Genomic DNA, 12017 nt, shown 5'->3' on the forward strand with positions numbered 1-12017 from the left:
GTGGGGAGAGAGGCCTGGGGAATGTACATCCTGCTTTTTTTCCCCCACTGGGAGTTACTGAATTTTTTTTCCATGTAATTTCTTGTTGTTCACCACGCTGTGCCCTTCACTATTGCCAGCATGTGATGGATTTCCGAAATTATAATGTTGTGAATTCTGCCAAGTGTGTGTGGGAAAGTGGCACATCGGTTGGCTCATTTCTGGGCATGATAATGTGACATCACTTACCTTCACAAACCAACAGCTTGTCATTATAGAAGAAGCCCACTGGACATTCACATCGGAAGCTGCCAACCATGTTGATACACACTCCATTTTCACAGACCCCTGGAATCTCCCGGCATTCATCAATGTCTAGAAAGAGAGCAGCCACATGTGAGTGATGGCAAGGAACACGATTTCTGTGCAGGGCAAGTTGGGATGAAAGTCAGCTCCTTCTAATTCAACATCCCATGGAAGGTCCAAAAGCAAAGAAGCATAAGTGCATGTGCACATGTGTGCATGTTGGGGCGGTGTGTGTTTTGGGGTGGTGATGATGGAAGTGCAGAACATCGATGAAGAGCAAACCCAGATAACAAACCCACGTTCCCGGTGCTCAGGTGTGTATCTGGATTTAGTATCTTGTTCTTGGTTTTGTTTCAGAGCATCAACTCTGTCGTGTAGGAGCCAGATGAGACTAAAGGAGGCTGTTGGCCGAGGGTCAATGCCTCTCTACCCAAAGCGTATTGTGGGGGTTGGTGAGAATGGGAAAGGTCAGCTAATAAAGAACACAACCAAGGCTGATCTTTCAAATGCCATTTCCTCCTTTAAGGGCTTTGGAAAGGAGGTAAGTCAAGTCTTGGGGTACAAGCTGGGCCTGGGCTGTGAATACAGGGCCAGCACTGAGGAAGGACGTGTGCAGTCAATCATGGCTTCCTAAGGTCAGGAGCTGGGCCTTGCTGATGCACCACTGTGTTAATATTATTATATATAATATGTAATTATATATTATATCATTACTATATATAATATACCATTATTTTATACACTATTGACCAATATGCATAATGGTCCCTTGAACGCTATCGGACAAATGTTAAGTGTCAATCAAAGTCTGTTAAATTTTGGTGAGCATTCAAACAGGATCAAAGCAGGCCTGAGAGCAGAGACAGGACCCAAGCAGCTAAGCAGGTAGGGCCAGCTGGTGGACAGCTCTCACCTCCTCCTCAGCCCTCCACTCTTAACTCCTCATTCAGCATCCTTTAGGGTAATAATAATAGTATTAAGAGTGTCTCGTTTGCTATATGCCTTGTATGTTTCTCAGGCATTCAACATGGATTTACTCACTGAATTATCACAGCTACCCTATGAGATGGTCTCTAAGCACCAAGACTGTCCTCACTATGCAGATGGTGGATCTGAGGCCAAGTCAGAGAACAGAACTTGCCAAAGGCCTCACGGCCAAATATGAGACAGAGTCAGGATCTGACACCTGGAATTCGCTAACAGGCTATCCTGCCTCCCTTAGGTTTTCTCATTTAATACTCAGATACTCTTTTACAGAACCATTATCAAAATGATGGCTATCCTGGAGGATGCCTCCAACAACCCATTAGCAGTTTCACAAAATGCTTTGGCAGCTGGGAGGTCTACACCACAAGTCTTTCCAAGTCACTAGGTTTCTGTTACCGTTGTTTAGATGCTTTATTGTCAGGAGCCTATGTGTGTTACATCCATTAGTTGTAAGGCTCATGTGAAGCCTATAAGTGGAGCTGCAGATTTAGAAGAATCACACACTAAAATCCATGTTTTAAAGGAGAAATTTGACAGGCCATAGCTTTATTTAGACCTTTTTTTTTAAAGGGTTTGATTTTGTTTGAAGGCAAATTGATGTTTATCATGGAGAAAAAATAGCTTAGAATCTCAAAGGGCATATTGCTATTTCAAACATAGGTAATTTATGTTTTTAGATTTTTCACACATTTGTCGTCCACGTTTTTAAAAAGTTGTGCAAAGTAACATCACATCTGTGTATCATCAGCAAACAGAAAATCAATTCAGGTGATATTCTTCTAGTATGATTTAAAACATGAAATACTATATTCACATTCATTTGTTTTAAATAAGTGATATATTATCAAGTTTAACAATAACAGGCGGGGACAAATTTCTAGCCATTGTTAGGCATAAAATAGCAAGAGAATATATTAAAAATTATATTTTCTTTTCCTGTCTGGATTTCATTTGAACTTCAACTTGGAGAAGTTTATATTTTAAGACAAGATTAATAAACTTGCTATAGTTTTAACCCCATACAAATGGGCTCTATGTGCCAACAATCTTAAGACCCTTTAGAAGGAGAGTATAAAACTTAAATAAAACAAAGTTTCTCAGTCATCTAAATATTTTGTCATGGTGGAATTTGGTAATAATAAGTATATTGCTAACTATCACATTTCCAGTTTTCAAGACCTAGAGGCAAAGCAAGCTGTGAGTCAGGACTGGATTCTGGGCCCAGCTCTGTTATTAATTAGCTAGGTGACCTCGGCTGAGTCCCTTCCTCAACAGTAAAGTAAGGTGTTTGGACTGGATGATATTGAAGGCCTTTCCAGCTCCACTGGTGGACAATGCTAATTCTATGTCTTTTCTTTGTCTGCTGTAGTCTTGCTGGAGCACCCGCCTGGTCCACACATAGAGAACAATTATATTAAGGACCACTTATCATCGGATCAGAGATTCTATGGAGATGAAAAGATTTGTTTTGGGAAGAGGAAAACAAAGCAACCAGGGCCAGGTGTTTCATGCCAATGTCATTTAGCAGTTTTTCTTTCCAAACCATGAAGTTTCTTTGGACGTTGACTAGGCTGTGGAGCCATATGGATTTGGCACTAAGGGAGCTGGGTTGATTGCTGGACCAGACCCTTGTTTTCTTAAACAAGGTCACTGGAAAGGCTGATGTGGATTTCAGTTTACTTATTAGGAAAAAGGTGGAACGAAGCAACTGGTGATGTTCGCTACTAGACACAATTGCTCAAACCCAGGAGGAGCATCTAAGGGTGCCTATAAGTCAAGCTGGGAGTGCATCAGCCTCCCATCTACTTCTATATCACTTGGTTTTAAAGCACAGAGGCGTGGCCTCTGTTGGGTGAGCACTGTACAATGCTTCTGAATCTTGCAAAGGAATCTCTAGTACTGTAGTGGTCTCTGCTCCAATTACCAGATGGGCCTCAGATTAGAAAGAATTTTTTAAAGTTTTACATCTGAAATTCTCAAAGCAGATGACCTGAGGAGATTACATATGAGATAAAATTGACCCACAAAAAAGACTTTATATGAGCAATCTGCACATAAGGATTGGTGTGATAATCAGAAGGAAGGAGTGGGAATTATAGTCAAATCAAATGTCAACTGGCCCTACTCCCAGAATCTCTCTCTCTTTGTTGATGCCTAGGGTTGGTTTAACTAAGCTTGATTGTAATTTTGTGAGAGACTTTCCAGTTCTCTTAAAAATGGGCAACAAAAATGCTGCTGCAATTAGGTGGAGCTACACGGTGTTTGCACTGTTTGTTTCAAAGTAAGAATCAGTGTTTCAATAAAGCTATGTGGAATTGTTTAGTAACTTTCCCTTCTATGGCAAAAGAAGCAAACTGAGAAAATAATGGTATATACTTCCTTTTCTTTCTTTTTCTTTTTTAAATTGAGGCAACATTGGTTTACAACACTGTCTATGATTTACAGGTATAGGATCACACCTTTCAGATGTATGTTACCACACCACACCCACTACCAAGGCACCCATAGTCCTCCACCATAGTCCCTTATGCTCCCTCCACATTTTGCTTTTCACCCTCCCCTTTATCATCTGGTAGCCTCGATTATGCAGTCAGATTCCTAGGATTTGTTATTGGTTTGGCTATGTCCAACCCTTTGTACTGTTTCTCTACATTCAGCATACAAGTGACAACATCTAGTATTTGTCTTTCTCCTTCTGACTTATTTTGCTTAGTATCATCCTCTCCAGTTCCATCCATGTTGGCATAAAAACAAGAGTTTATCTTTTTTATAGGTGAATAGTATTCTATTATGTACTATATATGATATATAATAAATAAATATATATAATATAAATATAAATATATATATTTATATATATAGAAAACACCTTCCTGATACACATCTGTCTTTCGGAAATTAGGTTGTTTCCATAACTTGGCTATTGGAAAGAGTGCTTCAAAGAACATATGAATGCATCTATCCCTTTGCATTCGTGTTTTTGCATTCCTCAGACAGATAACTAGCAGTAGAATTGCTGGATCACACAGTAGATCTATGTTTTAATATTTTGAGCACTCCATTTTCTTAAAACAAGGGCAATAACAGAAAATTCTGATGATCGAGTCATAACTCACCAACAGGTAGGCCAGTGTAAATATCAATGACGAAGCCTGGTCTTTGACTTCCACAGAGGGTAGCAAATTCATCTGCAAGGTGGAGATTGGGGGACAGTCAGCAAGGAGAAATGATTAGGATAAAAAAATTACTGTGCAAATAGTCTTGAAATGTATTTACCTGTATTTTGAAGAACTTAAAATAAAAAACAAAGCTGAAAATTCCAATAGCATTATAACCTTGTCCTTAAGAGAAACTCTGAAGGAAAAGTACTCTCAAGTTGACATGATCATGAGGGAGAAGCAGAGGTTTTTACAACACATGACATTCATTTGTTTGCACTTGTGTGTAGGACCGGGGTTTGTATGAGGATGAACCCAGGGGCTGGCAAGTGTACTTCTTTCTACTCTGAATTAAGGGCTCTAGGACATGTGGAATGCTTACAAAAGTCATTTCCTCAGTCGACTGCAGGAGCCCAAGGCAAATCCAGCCAAGTTCTTGACATTGGCTCTATTAATGACTAATTCAGGTCACATAACCAATTTACATCATCACTTTACTTTCTGGACTGGGATTTCTTTTGGTACAGTTCTCTTGCTATCTTTATCTCTCTCCCCCCACAATCTGTCTTTTTCTTTCCTGCCTGAATTAATCAAAGTTGATAATAAAGGATGAACTGAAATGCCATCTGAAGTCCCTTCTGACACTGAGATTCTATAATTCCGGATGAGGATTGTAACTGATATGGCAAACTCAAGGCCATCGCCTTATGAGTCAAATTGAGTGAAAATTAGTAAAAGGTTTCTGGAAGAATTTTAATACAAATTTAACAAGTTCTTCTCCTAGTATTTTATTTCCTTAATCTATGAATGTCCACTTCCAAAAAAATGTCATGCCAGCTGACACTGGTCATCCCGAGAAATTTCAGGGACTCCTAAAGTGTGTACAGATTTCAGAGTTAATGAAAAGCATGACTGAATTTGGCCAATATTCAACATGAAGACAAAACTCTTGCATTTTATATTAAAAGTATGTAGATTCTTAAAACTCAGACAACCATTTCTAAAAGTAAATGGCAATCTATATTAAGGGTCTCCAAAGTTTTCTCCAGAGGAAATTGGAAAGATGTACTGAGATGACAAAATAAATAACTAGGATTTCTATTTAGCTTTGTAAAATCTAATTAGAAAAATTCATTTTGTGTATATTTTATAACAGTTCATGAAAATAAATGCATTTTTAATATAATTGAAAGCAAATATATGTAGACATGTACTCATACTTTTACATGTATACACATGCCTAGTGTGTGTATACCCAGATTTTTTTTTATTGACTGGTATGTTAGATCAAAATATTTGAAGACCATTAGTCAAGATCAGGGGTCAGCAATGTTTTTCTTAAAGGGCTAAAGGGTAAATATTTTTAAATTTTGCAGACTGTACTTTCTGCCAAAACGATTCAATTAAACCATGATAGCATATGCGTGTGATACTGTAAAATGCAACAACCCTTGTTCTAGAGACATCTTGCTGAGTTCAGGTAACTCAATATTCTAAGTGGTGGTTATTATATTATTTCTGGAGTAAACAATGGATGAAATGGTATATTTTTACTAATGAAGACTCTTCTGTTTCATACATATTGTCCGTTAACACCAGACAACATATTAAATATTTTATACATTACTGGGGGAAGGGGAGATAAAATAGGTATTACTGAATATTCTGATCAATAACTTGCATGATGGTTCATGCCATCTAAATCATAACATTAGTAAACAATGCCATTGATCACAATGGCACATTAGCTATTGGAAAGAGTGCTTCAAAGAACATACGCATGCATCTATCCCTTTGCATTCGTGTTTTTTTTTTGCATTCCTCAGATAGATACCTAGGAGAAGAATTGCTGGATCACATGGTAGATCTATATTTTAATATTCTGAGTATATGTGACATGTGATACATATCATCTTCCATGTGATAGAAAAGTAGCACATAAAAGTCCTCACTTCATTTATCTCAAGAAGATACTTCAGACTTAAAAATATGTATATATAGTATGCATATAGATTTCTCTCCATGAGGCTATAAGAAATTTCTCTCAACTCAATACCAAGAAGAGTTGTGCTTTCCTTTAGTATTGAGGTTGCACTGAGATTCTGAGACGTGATCATGTTTTTCTTTTTATATGAACTGCTAGAAAGTTTGGAGCCAAAGTTTGTGTTCATTTTGGCAACTTCATAGGAATTCCCAGCTTAGATTTTGTGTATTAGCCTCATGCCTTGCTCTAAGTTTCTTACCCTTGTTTGCTATTTGCCCTAGGCATTCTTACTTTATATTTGCATCTCTGTGGGCTGCCTTAAATTCTGATTCAATTTTCAGGATCAGAATCAAGTGTGGATTTAAATATCTATGAGCTCATTTTTTCTTATGAAAATGAACAATGCACCTTTCCTTCCTTTGCTAAAATTCGTTTCACCAACTATTCATGGGTAATTTATCAACTCATATCTCACCTGTGCTTGGAATGGGACACTGTTCACAAGGTTTGTTCCAGGCCCGGCCAATGTTGTAGGAACAACAGCACATCTTCTTGGTCATGTTGAACAGCAGCTCTCCATCACAGGTCTGGTTGTCAGCATAGTAGTTTCTGTAGCACAAACTTCTTCTCATGTCTAGAAGAAAGAAGGAATATAGGGATTGGTGACGCTGTGGGGGAACCATAGCAGGTTCCCAAGGGGACATTCAAGGGATGAGATTCTTTTGCATTGTATGGTAACTTGACTTTGATATGAGCAGGAAAAGTCTGCTCTTTATACAACTTTCCATCTACCTATGCTGCTGCAAGGAAACAGACTTTGAGAAATGTATTCCCTGGTATTTTATGCCACAGAACTAAGTCATTATGTAGTTGTAGCATTAATAAACTTTACATGACTCTGTGCCCAGTCTCCTAGTAACAATTCTCCACTGCTATTTGGCAGAAATTTTCTCATTTCCAACTCATGATGTTTTAATACTGTAGGTCAGTGCTGTAAATATAATTGCATAAAGATACACCCAAAGTCAAACAAAAGAAGTACTATTAAACTGTTGTCTGGGATTTTCCAGCATTACATTTTAAAGAAAACTCCCAGTCACCCACAGGAGATGGTGAGAAAAAGGCCCAGCTTATGGTTTGCAGAAGTAGAGGCTCTCCGAAAAATGGGGAACGGATGGCAGCACGAAGTCTGGTATGTAACATAACAGTCAGGACTAATTGCTGGACTCGTAAGCTACTTTTCTCTTTGCAGACAAGGACCAAAAGTGGATTACAGAGAAAAGCTTAGACATACCCATGCAATTATTGCCCCCATTCACTTGCATGTAGTCTGGAGGGCAAATGCAAGTATAGTTGCCAACGGTGTTGTAACATGTCCCTGGACCGCAGATTCCAGGGGTTTCACATTCGTTCACATCTAGAATCCAAAGAGAAAGTGGTATGTGAATAGGGAAATGTTACTCCTTGCCATGGCTGATACCTAGTGTCAATATAAATGTTGTTAGGGAGGAAAAATTTCACAGGGCACTTTGAAAACCAGACAAGAGAAATAGATGTTTCAGTCATCAGTGTCCTTTATTTGTGCTAAAGAAATTTGTGCTCAAGAAAGAGGGTTTTAGAAAAGGAAGTCTTGCTTTCTGATCTGAGTATCTAACAAATGAGTTCATAATATCCTCAGAGGAGAGAAATTTGGAGAAACTAATTCTCAAATATCCTTAGAAAGACCACTGCATACTTTAGTCACACAATCTATGGAAGGATAGAAAGAAGGATATGACAGGTCCTAAAGCCATCAACAACCAGCATCAAGGGTCAGTATGGGAAGTAACAAGGAGGCAAGGGCTTCACACCTCCTTCCCCATTTTCAAAACCAGCAGTTGATCCTGATCTTTGTTAATTCGATGGCTCTGAGAGCTGTGTCACATGCACAGTAGTGCTCAAACAATACTTAATGAGGTCTTCATGGTGAGGTTCACCTATAAATAAATCTTATGAAGAGCCAAAGGTATATGTCTCCTCAGGATTCAAGGAAGTCTCTTCCCTGACTAGCTGTGTGAATCCTATATGTAGGATTGGTCTGTGGTCCAAGGGCTCTGAATATTCTCTTTCCAGTGACACAGGATGAATAGGAGCAACCACTTATATCATAAAGCCAAAGGGATTGTCTTGTAGGAGGAGTTCAAAGTGCATTAGTTCAGAGGATAAGTGGTGAAGGACAGAACTACTCAGAATAGATAATTGAACCTATGCTACATTAATTGAAATGGCTTCTCTAAAGAGCATGGAAAACTCCTTGCAGCTGTAGATGGGACTATGGCCCAAGATGACAAATTCCTCTTTTCTTGGAGAAAGAGGGAGAGTTGGGACATGTTGGAGATGATGTGGTATCAGTAACATTGGTGCAAGCTGCTCTAAGCATGGCATGTTTACCTGGCCATGCCCATGTTTAGGCCACTGTGCTCTATGGGGAAGCTCTGCATATGCCTGGTAGCTCTATGTTGGGCTTTAAGGTTAGTTCTGAATAGCTCAAAGAATTTATCATCATATAAGAGTCATTTACCATCACACACACGCGTATCTTCATTCAGGTAGTAACCTGTTGGGCAGCGGCACTGGAAGCTGCCAAAAGTGTTGATACATTTTCCACCTTGGCACAGTCCTGGAAGCTCCTGGCATTCATCAATATCTATCAAAACAAGAATGGCATTTTCTCAGCCTTGTAAATAAACCCAGGGAAGTTCAAAATGTGTGCCTTTGAAGATAGAAGAAAGAGAATTACCTTCCAATATAACAGTGATGGGGTTGGGTCGAAAGCCTTCTCCTCCTGGACAAAGAATTTTGTACTCAGCTATAGAAAGGGAAAAAAGTAAATTGAGTTCTTTCGAATGTAACATTTCTAGAAGCAGAGTATCCTCGAGAGAAATGCTGACATATCCAGCTGAAAATATTCATTTTCAGGAATGTAGCAGTTACCCCACCCTATGAGGCACATTAACTTCTCAGTGTACACTGGTCATTTGCAGGAGGTTTTGGCTTGTGCCACATGGAAAGCGGCTGTCTTCATTTGAGTCCTCTCCCTACTCTTCTGGTCTTATGTTCCTGTGACCCAATTTATTCCCTATCTCCATCACTGTTTCTTCTTAAAGATTTTCTTTCTCTTTTTGTTTTCTAACAAACTGCTCTATTTTTGTGTTTTGTTCAGTCTTATTTCCGTTCACTTCCTGGGAATTACAGCTTTTCTTAATAATGTTAATCAGTTTATACCCAAAACCCTTTCCAGACAGAGCCTTAGGAAAAGCTGTTCTGTCTTGTTTCCCTTCCCATGTCTCTTCTTAATGACTAAAGGTCTTTCTTGCCTCTCTGTTTTTCAGAGGGTAATAGTGATTCCTCTGACTTTCAAAAACAACTTTGTACAGTGTCTTTTGTTTCCACCTATTAATTCTGTCATCCAAGGTTTCAGTCGAAAACATTCATGTTAGTACCATATTATCAGCAGAGTGACACATAGAGTAACTCGAGAATAAGGATGACCTTGCTCTGCTGTATCGTCCCTGTGACCTTCTATAAGAACCAGTTCTTCATAATCATCACGCTCGTTCCAAATCTGATGATTCTTCTAGCTTTTCTAAAAACAAACATATATATGCAGAAGCATATATATGCACGCGCCCAGTCCTATGTGATAGAAGTGACCTAATTTAGAAAATCGTTAAAATAATGTTATCTGCTTTTCATTCAGCAGTGAGATGTTACCTGCCCCACCTGACCTTTTAGTGCAAGCCAACAGGATGCTTGCCAATTCCCACATTGGGAGCAGGGTCCCTTGACAGAGCTGGATCCTTTTCTGACTGAAGAGCAGAGAGTAGGGGCAGATCCCTCCCTGTGTAGTTTTTATTCTGTGGATCTAAGAGCACTGGCCTTGAAAAAATAATAATAAATAGGAGGATGTCCACTTACATGTGTTCACAGCAGGGCACAGCTCGCAAGGAGTACCCCAGGCTTTACCCAGAGAACAGCAGCAGGAAGCCTTGGAAACACCAACTCCAATTTCATTGCTACAGGCTGTATCTCCATTGTCTCCACGAGGTCGAATATCCAAATAGCAATTTCCAGAGCGGGTATCTATTCACCATATACAAACAAAAAGGCATCAGGCAGATTCTTTTGAAATGAGGGTTGAAAATTCAAACCCACTTCAGAAACTACTTAAAAAACCATACTTTGATCTGACGGAGAAACTAAAAAAGTAGCCCAACACACATATACTGAGAATCTAGCTATAGAAAGAAAACCCAAAAGTAGAAGTCAGATTTAGGAAATGTTTAAAGTTTTCATATTGCTCCTTTGGAACATTTGAGAATGGAATGTTGCTACTGCTTTAAAAATAACAAACAGTATGATTCACTGAAAAGATTTTTAATATCTTACCAACACAGCCCACTCCAGTTGGATTCAGCTCAAAGTCGGGTGGACAGTCACAGGTATAGCTGCCTGGGGTGTTGATACAGTTCCCACTGATACATGTGGTTGGATCCAGACATTCATTTATGTCTAAAACCAAAGAGCAAGGGGCAGGATTATTCATTGATGTTTAAAATCAAACATCAAGGCGCAGGAATATCACCTGTGCCAACATGGGCCAGACATCACTGTAAAATGGTAGCACCCCACAAGCTCCCAGTAAGAAGTTTCAGGAATTACTAGTTACAATTACAGCTAGAAATAGAATCTTCCTCTTCTGAAACAAAATCCCTCAGGAAGGAAGTATGTCATAGTCTTGGGTCTTTTTTTTTCCCCCCTGGAACACACTGAGCATTCAAATTTGTCATGAGGAGAAAATATAATTTTGGAAGCAGGGAAAATATTCCAGTCAAGGTAACTGAAAGCAAAACACTAGGGCGACCTCGGTCAACCAAAAATTCAGACACAGGTTTTAAGAAAATATATTTAATATGTGCGGCTTGTTATTTCGCACAATTAGAGCAAGATGTCCTAGGGAGCCCTCAGAAGCAGGGGACTTCTGTTGCTCCCCCTTCTCCCGCCCCCAGGTGTGTGAACCTCCCTATAGCCAGGTGCAAGCAGGCACACAGGCCCCAGGCTTGGTGAGTTTCTTCAAGCCTGTTAAGAGTCTCTCTCTCTCTCTCTCTCTCTCTCTCTCTCTCTCTCTCTCTCTGTCTCTCTCTCTCTTTTTCTCTCTCTCCCCCGTCACTGATGCTGGGTTGACTATTCTCCTTTCAGTTTCTATCTTAAAAATATGTACAGAATTCCAGATATTTAGGACATGGGTTTTGGCAAATTCTAACCCTGAGCAATCCTTGTGTCTGTTTTGAATACTCAAGTAATTCTCAAGAACAGATGAATGGATTGAGAGAGTAGAGACAGGAAATGAAGATGATTCCTCTGCTGGAGACCTGCCCCTGGGACCTGGTAATCCTTCAGCAGTTTCCATTAATTTTTCTCAATTTGCATGTGAACAAGGAGGGGCAGGGCGAACTGACAGAAAGGAGGTGAGGTAGAATGACACTGAGGGTGACTTGGGGCATGGAGGAGAGGATATAAGCCACAGAGAGGCAACTTCCTGAGGCATTCTAGAGACCCAACTA

General features: G+C 39.5%; 1 protein-coding gene across 2 annotated transcripts in view; it reads right to left on the reverse strand.

The window, feature by feature from the left end:
• The window catches only part of FBN1 (fibrillin 1), a 238049-nt gene that overhangs the window by 44350 nt on the left and 181682 nt on the right, over window positions 1-12017 (reverse strand). The window contains exons 36-43 of one of the 2 annotated variants that reach the window (XM_037502430.2): window positions 10843-10965; window positions 10372-10536; window positions 9194-9262; window positions 8975-9100; window positions 7709-7831; window positions 6890-7048; window positions 4389-4460; window positions 229-354 (exon numbers count right to left, since the gene is read on the reverse strand). The exons of the other annotated variant lie outside the window; for it this stretch is intronic. Of the exons in view, the coding sequence (XP_037358327.1) occupies window positions 229-354; window positions 4389-4460; window positions 6890-7048; window positions 7709-7831; window positions 8975-9100; window positions 9194-9262; window positions 10372-10536; window positions 10843-10965 (963 nt within the window). The remainder of the gene's footprint in view (window positions 1-228; window positions 355-4388; window positions 4461-6889; window positions 7049-7708; window positions 7832-8974; window positions 9101-9193; window positions 9263-10371; window positions 10537-10842; window positions 10966-12017) is intronic. 2 annotated transcript variants of the gene reach the window in all.

The sequence above is a fragment of the Talpa occidentalis genome, unplaced genomic scaffold (genome assembly GCF_014898055.3).
Source record: "Talpa occidentalis isolate TD23 unplaced genomic scaffold, MPIMG_talOcc4v2.1 talOcc4.11, whole genome shotgun sequence".
In the NCBI taxonomy this organism is placed as follows: domain Eukaryota; kingdom Metazoa; phylum Chordata; class Mammalia; order Eulipotyphla; family Talpidae; genus Talpa; species Talpa occidentalis.